General features: G+C 34.9%; 2 protein-coding genes across 2 annotated transcripts; one reads left to right on the top strand and one right to left on the bottom strand.

The window, feature by feature from the left end:
* Positions 1-6,877: 6,877 nt before the first annotated feature.
* Positions 6,878-7,689, bottom strand: LOC144968477 (uncharacterized). Its single transcript, XM_078906890.1, has one exon. The coding sequence runs from the start codon at positions 7,567-7,569 to the stop codon at positions 7,015-7,017; it is 555 nt and encodes a 184-aa protein (XP_078763016.1). The 5' UTR covers positions 7,570-7,689; the 3' UTR covers positions 6,878-7,014.
* A 194-nt stretch (positions 7,690-7,883) lies between these two features.
* LOC144968464 (histone chaperone asf1b-B-like) lies at positions 7,884-19,781 on the top strand. Its single transcript, XM_078906865.1, has 4 exons — positions 7,884-8,108; positions 11,670-11,785; positions 16,366-16,542; positions 17,242-19,781. The coding sequence occupies exons 1-4, from the start codon at positions 8,000-8,002 to the stop codon at positions 17,551-17,553; spliced, it is 714 nt and encodes a 237-aa protein (XP_078762991.1). The 5' UTR covers positions 7,884-7,999; the 3' UTR covers positions 17,554-19,781.
* Positions 19,782-23,358: the final 3,577 nt, after the last annotated feature.

Below are 23,358 nucleotides of genomic sequence, written 5' to 3' on the forward strand. Positions count from 1 at the left end.
GATTTACAATTAAAAACACACAAGAATTAACGAAGGATTTATGACTTTCAATCGTGAACATAAAAAGGCGTAAGTTGAACACTGCAATATACATGTATGAGCATAGGTTGAGGTTATCATGCATCAAAATGATAGCTCAAAACTATTCTAAAAGGAGAGATAGCTGAATAAAATAATAGCAGATCATTCTTTTAAAACATTGAGATAAGTCATAAAAAATGAAACCAAAATATGATACAAGAGCATTTCATAAAAAGGAGGTTGTATCAAAATTAATTTGGTTTTGATTGTATGCACAGCTACAGGAATAAGAAATAGGCATAATCAAAACGATTAACATGTGCTCTGAAAATTTAACATTCTTCTTTTTTTCTGTGTTTTTTTTTTTTTTCGGTTTTGTTTTAAAGGGTTTTACACGCGCTTGCAACACATTAAGGTTATATCAGCGCCAGTAAAAAGGAAGAAAATTAGATAGTAAAAATATTCTAGATGTACAATTAAAAGGACTTGAGGAAAAAGTAAGACAAAGGGGAATGGTACAAATAAGCAACAGATGTAGATTCTACATTATCAGTATCAGTGTACTTAGTTTGAGATTACCTAAAAGTCTCACACAGACACCAGTACAAGATCCCACTAAGAAGAATACACTCAAATGTTTATAAATTATATGCTAGAAAAAACAAAACAGTACATAACAGAGAGATGATTTACAAGGAAAAAAATATCATCTCCCAAAACTCAAACTATACATTAGGCTGTTTCCCTCCCAGCCATGGACTCCGGCCAGGGTCAGGACTAATCTCATTCCAAAAGACAGAGAGCAATTGGAAAACATACAGGGGGATAAAAGACACAACAAGTACATCCCTGCCCACTATGGGAGGTTGGGAACCCCATCCATTAAAAAAATGTTTTCTCTCAAATTCTCAAGCCAACAATTGAACAAGTAGTAGATAAAGAGCAAAAACAAAACATCAATTAATATTATAATACGTACATCACACACACACACACACATATTACAATGAGAGAGGAAAAAAAGATCATGAGTAACATTGTTTATGTTTTAAGGGTTTTACGGTACTAGCTACATATTTAGGTAATTTAGAGCTAGAAATAATGAAGAACATTGGATGGTAAAAAATATCTAGATTTACAATTTAAGAACATAAGAAAAAGTAAGACAAAGCGGAATGGTTCAAATAAGGAGCAGATGTAGATTCCAAGAACATATCATCAATGTACTTGGTTTGAGATCACCTAAAAGTCACATTCATACACAAGAACATGATCCTACTAAGATTAATACACTCAAATGCTTATAAATCATTATTAAAACAACAAATATAATGGTACATAACAGAGAGATGATTTGCAAGGGGGAAAAAATCATATCCCAAAACTTTAATCATACATTTGACTGTTTTCTTCACAAGTTTCACCTGGGTGATCTAATGTGGGCAGATTCATCTGTGTAAACATGTATCTAACTGTCAGGGTATTAATGCACATATTGTTTTCAATGCTAAAGTTTGTATTTCAGTTAAGATCGGCATTTCGTGGTTTTTTGACTGATAAGTATTGCTTTTTCTCCGTTGCTGGGAGTCTGTGTCTATCATTTAAGTTATTGGCAGATATGTTTGTTTTAATCTTGTTCTAAGTCTCCATTACCCTGTCAGAATCTTGTTTGAACGGTTTTCATCTTTTCGTTCATAACTTTCTGACACTGGAGCCCAAGTCCCTGTGTATTTTACATGCTAGGTGTTGACCACAAATGTTTTTATTTTTTGACTAAGAACACATCACATACAGCTCAATAGAATTCTAGGTAAAATTACAAAAGACACATCCCCTTCCTGTCCCTTATGTCAACACCCCAATGAAACGTAACACACCATTTGCTTAAGTGTCAACCTCTTGAAGACCTCAGATGCACATTCCTCCCATCAAATCCAAACATCAGTAACACAATGTATAGTCACCTGGAACAACTACAAAAGTCATCTTACTTTTATGTCATGGCACAAGACCGAATGGCTAGAGTTCAGCTGATCGCTGGTTTGTATAAGAAAACAAGTAGGCAAGACTGTTTCACTCACAGCTAAGGATTACAGCCAGGACTGGGACAAAACCAAGTAATCTCATTCCAAGACAAAGATAAAAAGCAACCTGGAAAACAGATATAGGGGGATAGGAGACAAAGCATTCCAAGTGGAAGGTCAACAAAAGCTACTATAATTTGCTTTGATTACACATGCAGTCAAGTTGGTCCATCTCTCTATCCGTAAAGAAAAACAGCCTCAGTTCATAAATAATCACAATAAATGGCAGGTGTCTAGTCATTTAAAATGCAAGTTGAAGTAAATTATACTAAGCTGCTTGAAGCTATGGGCCATAAAAATATTGATGTTTGTTTTGTTTTTAAGGGTTTTACGGCGCTTGCAACACATTTAGGTTATATCAGCGCCAGTAAAAAGGAAGAAAATGGAATAGTAAAAAGTTCTAGAATTACAAGTTTTGTTTTTGTTTTCTAAGGGTTTTACGGTGCTTCCAACACATTTAGGTTATATCAGCGCCAGTAAAAAGGAAGAAAATGGGATAGTAAAAAGTTCTAGAATTACAATTAAAGCACCCAAGAAAAAGTAAGACGTTTGGGGAACTAGGAACAAATAGGGATCAGATGTAGATTCCAAGAGCATACCACCAATGTACTTTAGTTTGAGATCACCTATAAGTCTCATCCGGACACAAGAACAAAATCCAACAAAGAGGAATACACTCAAATGCTTACATTATACATTGGAAATAACAATTATAATAATACATAACAGAGAGATGATTTACAAGGAAAAAAACATCATCTCCCAAAACAATAACTATGCATTTGACTGTTTCCCTCCGAGCTAGGACTCCGGCCAGGACCAGGATAAAACCAAGTAATCTCATTCCAAGACAAAGACAGAAAGCATGTTGGAAAACAGTTATAAGGGGATAGAAGACACAGTATGTACCCCCCTGCCCACTATGGGAGGTCAGGAACCCCACCCAGAGAATTACAAGTAAAGCACCCAAGAGAAAGTAAGACAAAGGGGAAATGGGAACAAATAGGGATCAGATGTAGATTCCAAGAGCATAGCACCAATGTACTTAGTTTGAGATCACCTATAAGTCTCATCCAGACACAAACACAAGATCCAACAAAGAGGAATACACTCAAATGCTTACATTAAAAACAACAAATAGAATAATACATAATGGAGAAATGATTTACAAGAAAAAAAATATCATCTCCCAAAACAATAACTATGCAATCGACTGTTTCCCTCCCAGGCAGGACTCCGGCCAGGATCAGGACAAAACCAAGTAATCTCATTCCAAGACAAAGACAGAAAGTATGTTGGAAAACAGACATACGGGGATAGAAGACACAGTATGTACCTCCCTGCCCACTATGGGAGGTCAGGAACCCCACCCAGAAAAATATTGAACTAAAATGAACATATGTAGGTACGGCGATATTGGAAAGCGACTCTGTACAGTTAATATTATTTTTGTAGTTGCAAAAGGGTTTGTGCCATAAACTTCTCTTGTTACATTCTATTCTTTTTGAAAATCTGTTATATGTTCATTTTTATTCAATACTTAAATGCCAATGAAAATTTTTATATCGACAAGTTGAAGAAATTTTGATGGTTTTTGATTTGATAAATACTGTATACCATAAAATAAAAGTATGCTGTACTCAAAAAAGTTACATATGTATATAAGAAATATCTCATTCATATAAATATGACTAGAATGTGGTTACAAATAACATATGGGTAAATTAAAATTACCATTCAAACTTATAATACTACACCATAAAATTGAAGCGAGATCATTCATACATAAAATTTGCCCAAATCTCTTATTTTACATTTTAAAGATTCTGTATCAAAGTGTCATTCTGATTTGTAAAAAAGTAAAATTAGAACAAGAGTCCACTTCTAAGAACATTTTCACGGAAGCTTATAGCCACTTTAAGCCGTTGTTGTTGTAAGTAAAACCAAAAAAAATGCCTGAATTTGTAAATAAATAAAAGGAAATGACAGAATAAAATCCAATCAACAACAATAAAATAATTAAAGAAATGGCATGTATGTATAAATCAATATCGAATAACAACATAAAAAGATAAATAGCAAAATTTTAAAATAAAAATATGTACTGCAGAGCAAATATAAATAATGAACAAGCCCAGGCAATAAAAAAAAAAATGGTTACACCATTAGCTATCTTCATTCCAATCGACCTCTTCAGACATTTTTCTCGTCATCCCCACAACTGTTGCTTTGCTTTTGCACACAATCTTCAATGTGCACTATCTTTCTAAAAAAAACCCCCCAAAGTATATGAATAAATACAAATAAATTTTAAAAAAGAGAAATAAGACATTTCTTAGTTACACGATTATTATTCTCTTTCATCATCTCTTAAGCATGCTGTCATTAAGCAGGTTTCAGACTCAAACATGCTAATTGACTTGTACTGAATTTTTGCTGTATAAACTTCACGCCTTTAAACACTGTAATTTCGGCTTCAGGCAAGCTTCATTGGAAGACAGTATTTGATTCTGATTGTTAATTGTTATTGTATCCACTTCTTTTCATGGACCGGTGGATTAACTTTTTGCCCCTTGAATGGTTTCACCAAACCCTACCGAATTTCCTTGCAGGAAGGGGTGCAAGGGGTGTTTTTATGGAAACAACTGACTAACATCTCAAACCAAATTCGAGGTAATTACAGCAGTTGTGTAACTGAGCATTGTTTCTCATTGTAAGTAAAGGTCAAATACTGAATACTGTTCACCATAATTAGACAGACCCTCCCCAACACCAACATTCTCCCAGTGACAAATTACTCCCTCTTTTTTTCAAATTGAATTTTTAACACAATTTTTACTGTGATAAATTATGAAAATAAAAATAAGTTAAAAACAAAACAGAAACAAGCCCCACTCCGACGGGTACTGATAAATAATGCAGCAATACCACTTGGTGTTGTGCGATCATGACTAACTAACAAAAGGAAATGACTCATGAAATTTTCTTTCATGGAAATGTTTGAATAATGTCTACTTTGAACTCGAGCACGCTTTGGCATTAAGCACACCTAAACCACCTCCAGCTGACTGTGCTTAAAGGTGGCATGGTCTGTACCTACCCTTTTAAATTACAAAACTATTAACAGAGACGTTCCAACAATTTAAAGAATAAATTATAAATCAAATCTCAATCAACGGTAAAAAAGAATAAATTGCTGAAAATATATTTTCACAAGAATTTAGTAAAGGAGTGTTGACACTGGACTAGAATGTAAATGTAACTTTTACTATTGCACAAATAATGTATCACAGTGATAATAAATTATTGAAACCAAATAGGAATGGTAAAGAAGTTCATCTAACAAAAAGTCATAAAATTAGGTGGCGTTTTATGCACCTCCGCAAGCGGTGATGATAAATTAATGAAAATGTTGCTGCATACGTCCATGAGGTTTAAATAGTTTGGATTGTAGTATAGCACACTGCTTAGTGATTACTGATGTACGTTTATACAATGATAATAAATTAAAGAATAATAACAATAATTTAAAAAACCAAAAGTAAAAAGAAACATGGCACACAAATACTGATCTCAAATAAATAAATAATTTTAGAAAATTAAAATCGAAGTTTCTTAAAAACATGATAAAAAGTTTTTGAAAAAAGAAAGAAAAAAAGCAAACAAAAATAAAGTAATTAAAAAAAAAAAGAATGTCTACAATGGGGATCGAACCCTGTACTTTCAAGTTTAGAGTCTGACAGCTTGTCCACTGCGCTACGGAGCCACCCGACTGTTAATCAAATTTAATAAGGTCTTTCTAAAACATTATATTACCTTTAATGCAACTTCTACTTCTATTTTCTGGTTTCATATTTCGATTTTTAAAATTATCATTAATCTTTTATAAATGTATTAACAAAAACATCCTACAGATGTCACAATATAACTTTCGCCATATCCAAATACAGAAACACAATATCGCTGATGAATTTGGGTGGGATGCGCCATGCATGATGGAGGTGTATAAAAACGATCCGTTAAGATACACCGTCAATGGAGGTGCATAAAAACACTACGTAAAATTAAATGGTTGTTGTGGGGATCACAAGAGTGTGCAACAATGAATACATGATTTACAAAGTAGTATGACTTTCCAAACATTATTCAATATTTTGGCTTTTCTTATAATACCTAAAGTCTAAACCAATGGTCATGTTAAATGAAAAAAAACAACAAACAAACCCAACAACACCCAAAAAAAAAAAAATCAAATATCGATGATCACAAAATAGTATAGATTATTAAATATGCACTTTACAAATAAATTTTGCCACAACAGTAAACTTAAACCAAACTTGCAATCATCCACAAATCCAACCACAATACATTAATACATTTGAAATATAAGCCATTGTCTCGTTGAACCAAATTTTTCATTTGAGTATTTCCCTTTTACAGAAGCAATTTGATAGCCAAAATTTGAAAATCGGAGAAAAGTATGATCAATGTGTAACGGATCATTAATGAATAAATAATAATAATAATAACAACATAATTATCCGTATCACAATAATAATAATAATAATAATAATAATAATAATAATAATAATAATAATAAATAATAAAGAAAAGCATATTTTATAACAGTTTTGCTTTTACCTTTAGTATTAGAGCAAAAGATATATAATAAAAGGAGATTCTTTTGACAAAACAAGGTAAACAGGATTTGAGATGGGGCTCTTTATAAATTGTATATGTTCTAAACCATAAATTATAGCATACACCGTAATTCGTAAAATAGAGCAAAAATACTGTCGGCTCTCTGAAGAATATGGTTGAGCTAGAACGGATGGGACTGATCAAAAGGAGAAACTTTGCACTTGGAAAACGTTTCTAGGCGAGATCATTATCCTTAAGTCGTAGCACACTATAAATAAAATTCCTTTCCTCTTGTGCTTTGATTCTGAGTTTGAGGAATGTCAACATCACTCTGTGTCCCATTTTCAAGAGTAGTCATCTGGTGCCCGTTGCGTACGTAACGTTTTTTCTTTATTTTCTTTGTAGCTCCATTCACATCCATTTGATAAAAATGAAGCAAGCCATCTGTATCACCTTCATCAAGACACAGACTCTCTTCCGCATCTTCAATGGTTTTCAAAAGGTCTTTAATATCATCTTTAAAATTCAGAACTCGTTTCACTCTTGAAAGATTATGTTGAAGAGAATTTATCTGCTGATTTTTTCTTTCCAATTCTTCTTGAAGAATGGAAACAGTTCTTTCAGATGCATGTAACTTTTCATTAAGAGATTCGATTTCTTGGTCCTTGCTGGAGGAAATATCACTTAACCTTTGTTGGAGTAATCTGTCTTTCGCCAGCAGAGTCTCCCGTTGACTGTGAACCGTGCTTTCCAAATCTTCGACGTGACGATACAATTGTTGTAAGTGTTTGTTGGCTTCATCAATGCTTGTGCGAGGGATCATATTCACAATATTTAAATGCTCACTTACTATTTTTATTTACTGGATGATTTCCAGTTCAAAGAGAAAGGTACTTTTACTTTTTCACCACAGCCGAAGACTACTGACTGACTGACATGCAATGATGACTGATGACACACAACAACGGAAGTTTATTGGGGGTTTGGCAATGGCAAATGGCACCACAATGTCTAAAGTTCCGATCAACTTATCGACTTTACGGTCTGCTGGACCTCTTAGATTTCTGCCAATAGAAAGTGTTGATAGAAAAGAACAACCAATGAAAATCGGTGTCTCTCACACAGTGCAACCAGCCATTGGCGCGTTCACGAACTGAGAAGGCTAAATAGATCAGAAGAATATAGTAACAAGAATACAACAAGGGATCAAACAGAGGATCAAGATATCTTGGTCACATTAAAATAAAAACACAATGGCCCTTGTAAATATATGTGATGTGACAGTTCTCGACAATCCAAGTTCCTTCCTAAAACCTTTCCAATTCGAAATCACTTTCGAATGTCTGGAAGATCTGCCCGAAGGTAAGTGAGATTCCCACCAACTTAATTCTAAAATCTTAAAAAAATAGTTATTTGACTCTAGATTGTGCTGACGTGAAGAAAAAAGAGACAAAGGGCTTTTCCAAGGACTGCTGCCCAGAGTGGGAGTGAAAAATGAGTCCTTGGAAATTGCTCATTCACATTCTCTCGCCACACTCAGACTCAGCAGACTCGAGTCCGGGTATATCTTTAGATAATAAATATAAAATGACTACCGGCTGGTCAGTTCAGTAAAAATACGTTGCGGGAGGCCTTCCGTAAGCTCCTCTTGCTAGCATTTCTTTCAATTTGTATTTTCATTCATCGTGGATCTTAGTCATGCGTTTTATTCAATTTATTCTACTAAGTCTATACGAATATTCGGAATATACGATTCCAATGATACAAAAATTGTGAAAATCAGCAGATAAGCCTAAGCAGAAGAAAAGTTATGTTAGTTTAGGCTGAAAAATCATCTCCTATTTGAATTTGCCTTTGTTATTTACTGACGGACTTCGTGACCCGAAATTGTTGCATTTCCGGTAGTGACCACCATTTATTTCAAAAAGTAAGGATTTTGCTCGAACGAATTTCATGACATGGATGCAGTATACAACCCTGAATTTGATTTTATTAAAAAGTTAAGATGTTAAATCGCGTGCTGAGATGTTAAATCGCGTGCTGTCACTGAAATTTTGATATACAGTGGAACCCCCTGATAACGACATGCCACGGGACCGAGTTTTTATGTCGTTATCCGGAGGCGTCGTTATTTAGAGGTTTCCAAGATGGCGGACAAAGTGGGCGTGGTAAGGCCCGCGGGACCAGTTTTTATTAACCACGCTACAACAGTACCATTTTCCCTCTGCAGTTTATCCGGGCTTAAGTATCCGCCAATGGCCATACTCATTGGTCGGTAAACTCGCTCTCATTGGTTGGCGAAACTCGCATTCTCATTGGACCTAATGGTGGTAAAAGCTGCATTCTCAATGGTTTCAAAAGCTGCGTTCTCATTGGTTCATAAACTCGTACTTGGTATTTTAGTATCAGATATCTACGAAAACTGCCGAAAATCGCCAAAATGATGTCGTTATTCTGAGGTTTTATCAAAAAGTGCGTCGTTATTTGGAAGGTTTTTTTACTGATCTTAAATAGAAAAGAAATCGGGACCAGGGGTCAATGTCGTTATGAGGAGGTTGTCACTATTCGGAGGTGTCGTAATCGGGAGGTTCCACTGTACAAATTTCTATCTTTTAAAGACTATGTCTGCGAAGCCGTTAATTTTAGGGCCAAAAAGAAATTCTATGAAGACAGCCTGAAAAACGTCCGGCGTTCGAGACAATTCTTTGCCTTGACCAAGGAACTGCTGGGACAACAGACACAAGCAGCTCTCCCATCTTTAATTGAACGATCAGATCTACCAACTCGCTTTGGTCAATATTTTAAAGAAAAAACGGATACCATCAGGAAAGAACTCTCATCTGAATCGATCCAAACAATATTTGACAAGTGTCATGGTGATTCATTGACAAATTTTTCAAAGATCACTGAAGCTGACTTACGTGACTGCATTTTGTCGTCTCCAACTAAAAGTTGCGATTTAGACCCCATCAATACTGCAATTCTAAAAAAGTGCATTGATGTAATTTTAACACCATTTACATGCATTGTTAATAATTCATTGCAGTCAGGTGCTGTACCAGACATTTACAAAGTTGCTCATGTAAAACCCCTTTTGATGAAACCTGATCAAGATAAAGAGAACTTAAAAAACTATCGCCCTGTCTCTAATCTTCCTTTTCTCTCTAAAATCTTAGAAAAGCTTGTTTTGAAACAATTACTGTCTCATCTTAAAAATTATTGTCTTGAAGAAAATAGGCAACATCATTCGACGGAAACTGCACTTGTTAGAGTTGTTAATGATTTCCTCTTTGTTATAGACAATGGTTCATGTCCTTTGCTGAATCTGCTTGACCTGTCGTCTGCTTTTGATATTATTGTTCAAAATCTTCTCCTCAAACGTCTTAAAATTACTTATGGCATGTCTGGTGCAGCGCTTGATTGGTTGAGGTCATAATTGTTTAATCGTAAACAGATTATTACAGTGGATGAATATAGATCTGAGGAAATCATTCTTGATTGTGGGGTTCCCCAAGGTTCAGTACTTGGACCCGTTCTTTTTGTTCGATACGTTGGCCCTCTGTCTAAAATCATCAGAAGTTTCAGTCTGTCGTACCATCAATACGCTGATGATACGTAATTGTACTGCGTTTCCAATACGAGAAATTTACAAGAAGTATCAGCCGATAGTAAGAATTGTATCCAAAATGTTAAGAAATGGATGAATGAGAACTGACTGAAACTGAATGATGATAAGATGGATGTGCTGTATGTTGGGAACAGGAAGTTGAAAAGTGAAACAGATTTGAAGTGGGAATGCCTCCATTCAAATTGTGATAAAGTGAAAAACCTTGGCACATTCTTAGACTTGGACTGTCATGGATCATCAGTTAATAATTGGTTAGATCTCTTTTCCAACTAAAAAAGATTGCTTCCATTGGACGGTACATATCTGAGGATGTGACCAAACACCTGGTTGTGTCCCTCGTACTATCGAAATTGGATTATTGTAATGCTCTGTTGTTTGGCATTTCGCAATATAATCTGAGATGTCTTCAGATTGTCCAAAACAGCACTGCCAGACTAGTATTCATGAAGCGTAGGTGCGATTCTGCCAGACCTCTGCTTCATGACCTGCATTGGCTGCCTGTTGAGAAAAGGACTAAATTCAAAGTTTGTGTTTTAGGATATCGTTCTCTTGAAGGTACTGCCCCTTCCTACCCTTCGGAACTAATTGAAAGATATTCAAAACCCCGTCCCTTACACTCGGCCAGTGATTCCACCAACTAGTTGTCCCTCGAATACGGAAAAATACTTGAATGAGATCCTTTTCTCATTTCGGACCCTCTGTTTGGTACAGAGCAGTCATGAAAAAGAATCTTTGTCTATTTTTAAATGTTCGCTTAAAACATATCTGTTTCAACTTTAGTAGATGGTATGAGAAGCAAGATAGGTCTGTTTGTGTTGTGTATTGTGTGTTTGTGTATGCTTGTGTATATGAATGAGTATGTTTCAGCCAAAGTAATTTGTAATTTAAGCTCTTAGAGTCTGGTGTCTTGGCGTTATAGCGCTATATAAGTTTTCAGCATTATTATTATTTAATCGCAACATTTTTGTTGATCCCAAGGTGTTACGATTATCCTGAGTGGACTGTAGTTTTATTAGCTGTTCAATGAAAAGACTTAACTTACCGACCAATAAACTGTCATATGTCTGTCTGATTGTGAAATGGCTGGACAGTCTTTTTAAAGTTCAGGAAGGGATCATAAGGCTTTTAGCAATCTCTTTTCATATTTGCCAATGTAGGTGTCCCTCGTTTTAAAAAATATTGTGTGAGGGAGTGATTTCCCCCCACCCGCCCACCCTTTTTTTAAAACCTGTTATTTAAAAGATATGCAGAATTGAATGTTCATTCTTTTTTGTTTATTCATTTGCTGAATTTAGATTTAGAGTGGAAGATCATTTATGTGGGATCCGCAGAGAGTATGGACCATGATCAGGTCCTTGACACAATACTGGTGGGACCTGTACCAGGAGGCAAGCACAGATTCATGTTTGAGGTGAGTCCTTTAGGGGTCATAATGACTGGAGTCAGTATATTTTAATTTCAAAATTTTAGTACACAGTGCGACCCCCCCTGGGTATCCACATTGCCTAGGAGCGAAAATAATGGTGTTATCCGGGGATTTTCAAGATGCGGAAAAAAGAGGCATGGTGAGACTTTGAATACATAACAGTGCGATGCGCAGACCATGCCTAAGAGAAGAACATCCCAACGTTAGAATATGTGTAGTATTTTTCATGTTTACTAAGCTTATACCAGTCATGCTTTCACTTTTCAATGTGTATTGTCATTGTTTTGATCTTAAACAATTGGGTGGGGTTTCTGACCTTCCATAGTGGGCAGGGACGCACTTATTGTGTCTTCTATCCCCCTATATCTGTTTTCCAAAATACTTTCTATCTGAGATTACTTTGTTTCGTCCTGGCTCTGGCCAGATACCCTGACTGGGAGGGAAACAGTCAAATGTATAGTTAAAGTTTTGGGAGATGGTATTTTTTGTCTTGTAATTTATCTCTCTGCATTGTATTATTTTTGTTTACATATTATATATTTGTAATGATTTGAGTGTGTTCCTCTTAGTAGGGACATGTGCGTGTGTCGGGTTGAGGCATTTAGTTGATCTCAAACTAAGTACACTGATGGTGTGCTCTTGGAATCTACATCAGTTTCCTTTTTAAACTATATTTCCCTTTGTCTTACTTTTTCTTGAGTGCCTGAGTGGGGTTCCTGACCTCCTATAGTGGGCAGGGGTACATACTGTGTCTTCTATCCCCTTATATCGGTTTTCCAACATGCTTTCTGTCTTTGTCTTGGAATGAGATTACTTGGTTTTGTCCTGGCCCTGGCTGGAGTCCCGGCTGGGAGGGAAACAGTCAAATGCATAGTTATTGTTTTGGGAGATGATATTTTTTTCCTTGTAAATCATCTCTCTGTTATGTATTATTATATTTGTTATTTTGAATGTATGATTTTAGCATTTGAGTGTATTCCTCTTTGTTGGATTTTGTGCTTATGTCCGGATGAGACTTATAGGTGATCTCAAACTATGTACATGGGTGGTGTGCTCTTGGAATCTTCATCTGATCCCTATTTGTTCCCAGTTCCCCTATGTCTTACTTTTTCTTGGGTGCTTTAATTGTAATTCTAGAACTTTTTACTATCCCGTTTTCTTTCTTTTTACTGATGGCGCTGATATGACCTAAATGTGTTGCAAGCACCGTAAAACTCTTAAAAACAAAAAACAAACATGATCGTAAATAGTGTTCAAACGCCATTTAACGAAGCTTAGAATAATTTAAGAAAATCAAGTGCCAATATGATACCTCACAAGAACACAGATGCACACATCTAGTTTTGATTTTAATTAAAATCCATGTGATACTGCTGATGAATTTTGAATACTGAATTTTTTAAGAGCACTTAAAATTAGTAGATCCATATCTTGCAATGTTAAAAACAAAAGCAACAAGCCAACTAGGTATTCACCACAATAATATCAACTTTTGACTGATGTTTAGAAAAACAACTGATTTTTCAAATGAAAATAATTAAGTGAAAGGGGCTGTTATTATAAGGCCATAAATGTCCATAATTGCCCCCAATGGACACGGCACAGCCTGATATCAGTTTACCTCCACTGACCTCAGACATGTAGATAACATGGAAGGTTAATGGACTCTTGAGAGTTTCATCCACTGATAAACTTCTTTTTCTGTCGTTCCATAAGAACGAGCGCTGATTCTACTTAGTGTAGTAAACATGTGTTTGTAACAAAGCATTGGGAGGGGGAAAAGGCTTTTTTTGTTTTAATGGTTAAGGGTTCGAGATGATGATGGCCAGGTATCAAGCATCGGTATCAACTGTCGATTATTGTTATACGATTTCACTAAACAGGGGTTTTACTAAAAATGTATGTTGCTATACTTGACTTTAACTAATAACATATATCAAAATAAACATTGGGACCAGATGTCAATGTCGCTATCCATTGGTTGTCATTATTTATGGGTTTTGTTATCCAGACGTTGCACTGTATTAAATTATGTGCACCACACAGGGCGCATTGAACAGTTATCATAGTTCCTAACATATATGAATGTAAGCTCTTTGTCATGATTGTGACGCACTGTCATCTTTCTAAGACCATTATGTCATTACACAGTGATTTGTCCCATGTTTCTTGTTCAAGTTCTGAGGAGCGGGTGGTTGGATGGGAGCATCACCCTTGAATCATATACCTATGATGTTCGCATGGGTGTACGATCCGATAGTGATGTCGTTTCTTCTTCTCTTTACTAGTCTATCCTGCTTCTTTGGTTTGTGATTGTATTTTTGACAGGGATATTTTTTTTCCTGTAAATCCTCTGCCTGTTTGTTCTTGGTTATTTATAATTTAGCTTATGATATCTTTAGGTTATGATTTTGATTTACATTTGTACTATTTTTGTTAGATTGCTTGTTTTTTTGTTTCAGCGGTCTCTCATATAACCTCAATTGTGTTGGAAGAGACCTAAAGCAACAAACAAACAAACAAAAAAAAGTTCTGAGGAAAGGATTAATGTGTGTATTTTGAAAGAAGGTTTTATAAGTGACAATTAAATCATCTTAGTATGTTTATGTCATCATGTTGAGCATGCAAATAGTAAAAGTTAATAATATAGTACTGAGAGCTTTTGAAAAACAAATTTGAGTTTAGCGGAAAGGTCGCCTGATACAATTTTTCTTAAGGGGATCTTGCTGTCATATGTGTCTAGGTATTATATGCTATTTCAATGATTTATTGAGACAAATGGAATGCCTCGTTTTCTCGTCTTTCCATGGAGCATTGTTTATAAGGTCTTTATAATAAAGGGTAAATTGAAGAAAAAAGTCTACCTTCTGTTACCTTCATATCAGCACTGTTAAATCATACGATGATGCCATACTCTCAGTTATGGGTTCTTTTGACCTCAGGGTGGGCAGAGGGGTCACTCTTACTGTGAATTCTATATCCCTATATGTTCTCCTTTACAAGGTTGCTCTCTCTCCTTGTCTTGGAATGGGATTACTTTATTTTTTGTCCTGGTCTGGTTCTCGCTGGGGTCCTTAGCTGATAGGAAATCGGTCAGTTGTATATTGTTGTTTTAGATGATGATATTTGTTTCCATTATAAATCACTTCTCTTGTTAAAATTACTGTTATGGACTATATTATAGTTTTCTTTTGTTTTGAAATGTTATTTTGTAAGCATTTGAGTGTATTCATTAGTTTGCATCCTGCACTTGTGTCTGGATAGTACTTTTATTTGATTTCAAAATAAGACATTGATAGGTTGCTCTTGTATCTACCTCTGTTCCCTATTTGATTCAGTTGTCTTTGTCCTACTTTTTCTTTTAAATCTATTATCTTCCTATTTACTGGTGCTGAAATGAAATGACCTGAAAGTGTCGCAGGGCAGTGGTCTGGGTGGGGTCTTTTGATCTTCCATTGTGGGCAGGAAGTTGCTTGCTGTGTCTACTATCTCCTACATCTGTTTTTCAACTTACTCACTGACTCTGGGTGGGGTTTCTGACCTCCCATAGTAGGGAAGGAGGCACTTACTGCATTGTCTATCCCTCTATCTGTTTTTCAACATGCTTTTTGTCTTTGTCTTAGAATGAGATTACTTGGTTTGAACCGGGCTCTGGCTGGGAGGGAAACAGTCAAATGTATTTTTAGAGTTTTGGAGATGATATTTTTTGTCTTGTAAATCATCTCTCTGTAATGTACTGTATTATTTTTGTTTTACATATATATGATTTGTAAACATATGAGTGTGTTCCTCTCAGTGGGGACCTGTGCTTTTGTCAGGATGAGACATTTAGGTGATCTCAAACTAAGCACACTGATAGTATGCTCTTAGAATCTATACCTGTTCCCTATTTGTACCAATTCCCCTTTGTCTTCCTTTTTCTTGGGTACTTACTTTAATTGTAATTCTAGAACTTAGTACAATCCCATTTTCTCCCTTTTTACTGGACCATATATGACCTAAATGTGTCGCAAACACTATAACACCCTTAAACATAAAAAACAAACTCTGTTTTTGGCTTGGAATGAGATTACTTGGTTTTGTCCTGTCCTTGGCTGAGAGGGAAACAGTCAAATGTATAGTATTTGTTTTGAGAGATATTTTTGTCCCTTGTAAAAAATCGTTCTGTTATGTACTGTAATTTTTTATTTGTCTTGAATGTCATGTTTTGTTAGCATTTGAGTGTGTTCCTCTTGGTGGGGTCCTGTGTTTGTGTCTGGATGAGACTTTTAGGTGATTTCAAACAAAGCACATTGATAGTTTGCTTTTGGAATATACATTTGTTTTCTATTTTAACTCTTCTTCTACGTCTATTATTGGATGCAAATCTATATTATTATCTTTTTCTTTCTTTGTACTGGTGCTGAAATGAGCCTAAAGCGTTGCAAGCGCCGTTAAACCCTTCAAAACAAACCAAAAGAAAACTTACCGAAAGCAGTGTGTTAAAACACAAAACAAAACAAGCTATCAGTTACCAGTACTATGCCACTTCACCAAAAGCTAAAATTCTTTTTTCATTCCTTTAGGCTGAACCTCCAGATGTGAAAAAAATTCCAGATGATGATGTTTTGGGTGTAACAGTGGTTTTACTGACGTGTTCCTACAAGGGAAAGGAATTTATCCGTGTTGGTTACTATGTTAACAATGAGTATGACGATCCAGAGCTGAAGGAGAACCCGCCCTCTGAGCTTCAGTATGACAAGGTAAGTTCATGATCATGAATTCCATTTATGACAGTTCCCATGTTTTACTTCGCTACACCACTATTCTTAATCAGACAGACTACCCAGATCAAACTGCCAAATTAGGAAAAAAAATTTCATGCCAGTCTTGTCTCCACTTGGCATACCCGTCACAGTTTCGGTTTCTTCGTTGCAGCCGAGATGTGGTTATGAATGTGAGGTGGCTTGAGTAGTGTCAAACAGGAGGGGAAAAAACCAGGGTTTTTAAGAGTTTTCATCTGATCTGAGGTGAATCGTATTTATTAACGTTGGTATCTAGTTTCCTAGCTGGAAGAAAAGAAAACTTTCATATTTCTGATTGGTTTTGATCAATTACCATGATATGGGGTTACTTGGGTCACTTTTATTTTAAAAGATTAGTGCGCCCAAAAACTTTCATTTTTCAAAATCTAACAATATGTAGTAATGTTTTCACTAATAAGATTTTTGACAGGAAAAAAAGTTTTTGGATGCACTAATCTTTTTCAAGAAAAGTGGCCTAATTAACACAATATCACAGTACTCAATTTTTGGCTGCTGGTTCCCCTCAAGTTGGTGTTACACTGATCATGCTTGTTGGGACTTTTCCCAAATGATTTGTCATTTAAATTGGAAAAAAGATGACATATTCTTTTACATAAATTTTTCACCAATCAAAATTTTATACATCTTTGTTTTCAGCTGACCAGAAACATCCTTGCATCTGAAGTGAGAGTGACAAGATTTACAATTCCATGGCACGACACAAAAGAGAATGATAGTCCTGATGAAGAAAATATGGAAACTGAAACCCCTTCAGGTGCTGCTGAAATTCCTTCAACAAGCAAAATTTCCCAGGAAATAGAGCAACGAATAGCACAAGACCTAGAGTTTGAAAGGGCAAGCAGGGATCGGGCCAATAAAATCCCATTTAAAGACCCAGCAAATGTTTATAGAGGAGATGACATGCGTTATTATGGTTCAGAAGATTCTTCTAGTTTATGTATGCCTTGAATAATTTATGATTTTGTATTAATGTATTCATTACTGTTTGAAATTTATTTTATAAACTCCTCAGTAAAGCAGCCACAGTCTAGCTATTTTGATTCAGCATATATGAAATAGCTCCTGCTCTACTTGCAAGATCTTTGCTTTGTCTTAGGCTCATGTCTTTGAAAGGTCTCATCAGACCTCGGACAACTTGTTGTAATTCTTAGTTGTCAATTTAAGACATTGCACTGTTCAATACATCAATATTTTCCCAGTAGAAAATTTGGTTATCGTTGAGACCAAACCACGTCATCATATTGTAGATACCATTTGTATAAAATATGTTTATTTTAGTTTTGTCAGTTAAAATTATATAACATTAAGCCTGTTTGACTCAATTCTTGGGAGACATTCTAAATGCATCTGTCAATTACATTACAATCAGTAAATATAGATGTGACTGCTCACCTTGAATTAAGCCATTCAAATTAAAACAAGTTTCAATTGTTTTATGTAGCAAAATTTGTGAGGCCATCTTTTTGCCGTAGTTCTTGATAAAGCAAATATATATTTTATAATTAGGACAAGATGCCAAGTTACAGTTAAGTGTCTAAAATATTTTAAATAATATTCTCCAGTGGGGATTTTGCAGATGCGAATAACCAATCTGTTGCATTACTCTAATAATCATAATTGTGACATTGTATTTGTTAAATTGTACAGGCAGAGTAGTACACCTCGCAAAATTCCCGTTAGTCCCATCCTTGATTATTGTACATAACTTAAATTAAATTATATGTGATGTTTGCCTACCTTTCATTAATGACCTGGTTTATAGCCTCAAGAAAGGATATTTTTGACGAGTCTTAGTATTTATTTTTTTTGTTGCTAGCAAATTGACTTTTCCTTTCTAAGTTACTGGGAGGGACGGCTGGTAATAATGGGCAGGGTGGGCAAATACCAGCCTGTTTTTTCAAGTTATATGCTGTATTACCAGGTCCGAAATAATCAAATCTAAATTAGATAATTTCAAAAGTTACTACTTAAAATTGATACTTTGTACTGAAATCAATTTGTGTGTATTTTTGATAGATTGCGAATCACCATGCATCCCGTAATACATAAACCAGGATACGCTCCTGTTCTTTTTATCACCCCCCCCCCCCCCAACCACTCCACTCCACTCCGCCCACATCGTCATCTCATCGTCACGTCGCCTGACGGTGATTTTGCTGTCTGGCCTCTCTAGTACTAGGTCGGGCTAATTCAAATGAGCCCACCTTATTAACCAGTGTACACTAAATAGAGATTTTGGCAAACGAACTTTTTCTTATTTATTGCCTTACTTGTGCTGGGAAGGTTCCAGTATTGAATTAAATTTATTAATTTACTAATATTATATCAATTTAGTATTAGTTTGTGTTGTTTTAATATATTTGTTTATCCATTTAAATTATTTCTTTTTTTTTCCCCTCGTTTTCTTAAGTGTTTCTCAAAACTCATTTATTTAAATTGTTTTCTTATTTGTTTGTTGTTGTTGTTGTTTTTTGTTTTGTTTTTTAACAAATTAATTTGTTAATTCTTTTTTTTTTATTATTCTTAAAGTAATTACCGCTGTATTTTTATTGCCAGACTAAATATTTTTGCAAAACAATGTAATTTTCTATTGTATTCCCTCTAATAAAACAAAACACTTTTATTCAGAAGTCACGACTAAATAAATATAAAATACAACCACCATTTTGGTTTTCTCAACAATTGAATTAGTATACGAGAAATACTCTTCTGAGTAAGGAGATAGTTGAATTCTAAGTTATAGAGGAAATACGGAAGGGTGGGCAGATTCCGTACTTGCCCGTCCTGAAGCTAATACATACATAAGATGGTTCGCGATGAAGAGGCGGGAAGCAAGGGATTGGTTGGGTAAGGAGCAAAGATAACACGGTAATTATTGTGACGATAGTCAAACGAATACATGAGGAGAGATTGGTAACATTATTTTGTCTTAATTATATTGTATGAAGTATTGGCGAAAGCCTAATATTAAATAAACGTTGTTTTTGTTTGTCTTATTTTGACTATGGAACTGATACTGATACTTGTCATAGCAGACCTGCCTACTTTAGATAGGAAAATAAAAATCGTAGTTTTCAGGGCTAATAAAATCGTAGATATTTTAACTACCCTTTAAAAAAATCACCGGAATTTTCGTCTGTTTTGATAGATATCAAATTTTAAAAAACGAGAAAAAATAATTGGAAACGTAATAATGATGGTGATGGTGGTATAGTGGTAGCGGTGGTGGTAGTAGTAATGATGATGGTAATATTATTATTATTATTATTATTATTATTATTATTATTATTATTATTATTATTATTATTTATATTATTATTATTATTATTATTATTATTATTATTATTATTATTATTATTATTGTTATTGTTATTATTATTATTATTATTATTATTATTATTATTATTATTATTATCATTGTTATTATTATTGTACGTATTGGTGGTATTACTATTGTATTTTTTTTTGGTGGTTATTAATGGTATCAGTTTATTGTTTGGTCCCATTTGCCATTATTTTCCACTTTCATGTATGTGGTCATCAAATTGTATGATTAATTGGCGAAAGCCTAAGATTGAATAAATTTTGTAATATCGTATGGCAACCATCATTGTCGACGACATCGTCGTTGTCATCATAATCATCATCATCATCATCATCATCATCATCATCATCATTAACAACAACAACAACAATATTAACAAGTACAACAATAGAAATAAAAACAATATCAACATCACCATACAATTTCCGTCATCGTCTCCACAACTATCATTCTAACCAACAGCACCACCAAAACCACTACCATAATTACCCCTCACCGCCTCGTCTTCCTCCTCCTCCTCCACCACCACCACCACCGCTACCACTATTCCAACCACTACCACCACCGGCACAATCATTCTGACCACCAAGACAGCAGTAAAAATTATGCAATTTGAGCTCTGAATGAAACTCGAGTCATATCGCTGTTGTTGCTTCTCCATGAAAACTTTAAGGTTACTACGTACTACTGAAAACCAGAAATATGTAAAAGCAATATTAATATCGCCGTTGAGGGATTAAAGCATCTCTTTAATTTTTCGAGTGAAGGAAATGGACTTGTATTGTCAAGGTGTTGTCGCATTATGTCTCGTCGCTTTATTTTTTAGTTGTATTCTCTTTCGTGATTCATTTTTGATTACGTTTGGAAGAATTAAAATCTACTGGTATTGTCATTTCATTGTGAATGTGATTATTGGTGGTTGAAATATTTTTTGTTTAAAGGCGAAAAAAAAAATCAAAAAAAAATTTTATTAAAAAAAAACAAAAAAATAAAAAATAAAAAATATATATCATATATATATATATATATATATATATATATATATATATATATATATATATATATATATATATATATATATATATATATATATATATATATATATATATATATATATATATATATATATATATATGACCGAATCCTCTTTGCCCAACCACTGTAAATAGGCTAGAACCGCCACTGGTTACTGGGAAGGGATTGACGAATGACCCACTATGTGATTTCAATCAGGTTTATGCACACACTCGATTCAGGATCAATAATATTTTCTGCATGGTTGACGGTTAAGTGATGGTATCCAATCTCTTCTGGTGTTGAGTAGTTTTTGAAGCAAATGCTGTGAATTAAGCTTTATTCAACGAGCACTAGCTGGGTTTCTGCTATTCTGTCTTGTACAGGAGTGAAGAAAACTTCATGGTTTCCTGCCAAATACAACCAAAAATCCACTGGCCATTAACAGCTCTGCCTGTATTAAGTTTACAAACTCCCTGGGTGGAGTCCTTTGACCTCCCTAGTGATACTAGGCTCCTAGAAGCTGTGGACTGTAAAGAGTAATAGTAATAGACAAAAATTAATATAACAGCTTCAAAATAGAACAAAATACCAAACACGGAACCCTAACCTCAAAGCCTTCTTCAGTCAACAATAAAGAAATAAATACATAACTACATTCCAGATAGACGAAGAGATATTTTGTAGGTCCTATAAGTATAAGAAATATTTTTAAAAGATTTTTTGTCTTGTTATTCCTTTTCCAGCCTTTTTATATATCTGGTGGTGTTGAAAGATATTTAAAGCCAAGTTTATATGGTGCAAGGACCTCTAATAACGGTTAATCAAGAGTTATTATTTGACTGAACGTGTGAAAATTGGGCCCAATAGTAAATCATTAATTTTAGCAACAAGGTTGACACAAGTGATCTAAAATACTTAATTTGCTTGGGCCCTACATTTTTAACCAAGAGAGCCATAGGTCAGGGGTATCTGGGTTAGGGAGGTTAAAAAAATTATTGAGAAGAGTGATGAATGTTTCATGTAACGGGATACTTTTCTGTGAATAAATTACATATATTGTGACCCATTTAACTTTTTCTTCGATTTTTTAAAGTTATGAATCAGAAATCAGATGGAGTTGAAATTGATTTGCAACAGGATTGCCAGTGGTGGTGATGAAATTCCTCTTAGGGCGGGGGAACAAGGCCACCTCTGACTGAGTGGATGGATCCTTCATCAGTCTACACTGCTGGACTCTGTAAAACACATTTTAGAAATTTTGGTCAAAGCCAAAAGACCCATCCTTCAGATATCGATCAATTAAAAATGACCCTCATCTTGTCAAAAACGAGAGGTCATTTGTGCTGCGGCTTTCATCTTCCTATATGTTTTCTCTTTCCATGTTGCTGTTTGTCCTTGCTCGGGGTTCGTTTATTTTTAATTTCCTTGACCTGGCAGGGGTCCTGAGCTCAGAGGAAGGCAGTCAAATGACTCCCATAGTGGGCAGGGAGGTACACACTGTGTCTTCTATCCCCCTTTATCTGTTATCCAACATGCTTTCTGTCTTTGTCTTGGAATGAGATTTCTTGGTTTTGTCCTAGCACTGGCGGGATCCTAGCTGGGAGGGAAACAGTCCAAATGCATAGTTATTGTTTTGGGAGATGATATTTTTTTTCCTTGTAAATCATCTCTCTGTTATGTATTATTATTTTTATTTTGAATGTATAATGCATTTGAGTGTGTTCCTCTTTGTTGGATTTTGTGCTTGTGTCTGGATGAGACTTGTAGGTGATTTCAAACTAAGTACATTGGTGGTATGCTTTTGGAATCTACATCTGATCCCTATTTGTTCTCAGTTCCCCTTTGTCTTACTTTTTCTTGGGTGCTTTAATTGTAATTCTAGAACTTTTTACTATACCATTTTCTTCCTTTTTACTGGCGCTGATATAACCTAAGTGTGTTGCAAGCGCCGTAAAACGCTTAAAAACAAAAAACATCAGTCAAATGAATAGTTCCTTTTTTTTTTCCTTGTAAATAATCTCTGTTATGTCCTACTGTAGTTATAGTTTTGAATAACGTTTGAGTACATCCTTCATATTGAGATCCTTTGCTTGTGTCAGGATGGGACATTTAGGTATCAAAATAGTTGGATTGTTGTTGGATGCTCTGACACCTATTTGAATTAGTCCCATTTGTCTTTTTCTTTAGTAATTTTAACTGTAGATCGACTTCCCCCCACGGGTGGGGTCTTTGATCTGTGTTTTCCGAGTTGCTTTCTGTCTTTGTCTTGGAATGGGATTACTTAGTTTTGTCTGACCCTGGCCAAGTCTTCGACTGGGAGGGAAATAGTCAAATGTATAGTTAGAATTTTGGGAGCTGATGTCTTTTGTCTTGTAAATCATCTCTGTGTTATGCGCAGTATTGCTTTTGTT

Source organism: Berghia stephanieae, chromosome 1 (assembly GCF_034508935.2).
Source record: "Berghia stephanieae isolate SIO BIC M18660-M18661 chromosome 1, UCSD_Bste_1.3, whole genome shotgun sequence".
Taxonomy (NCBI): domain Eukaryota; kingdom Metazoa; phylum Mollusca; class Gastropoda; order Nudibranchia; family Aeolidiidae; genus Berghia; species Berghia stephanieae.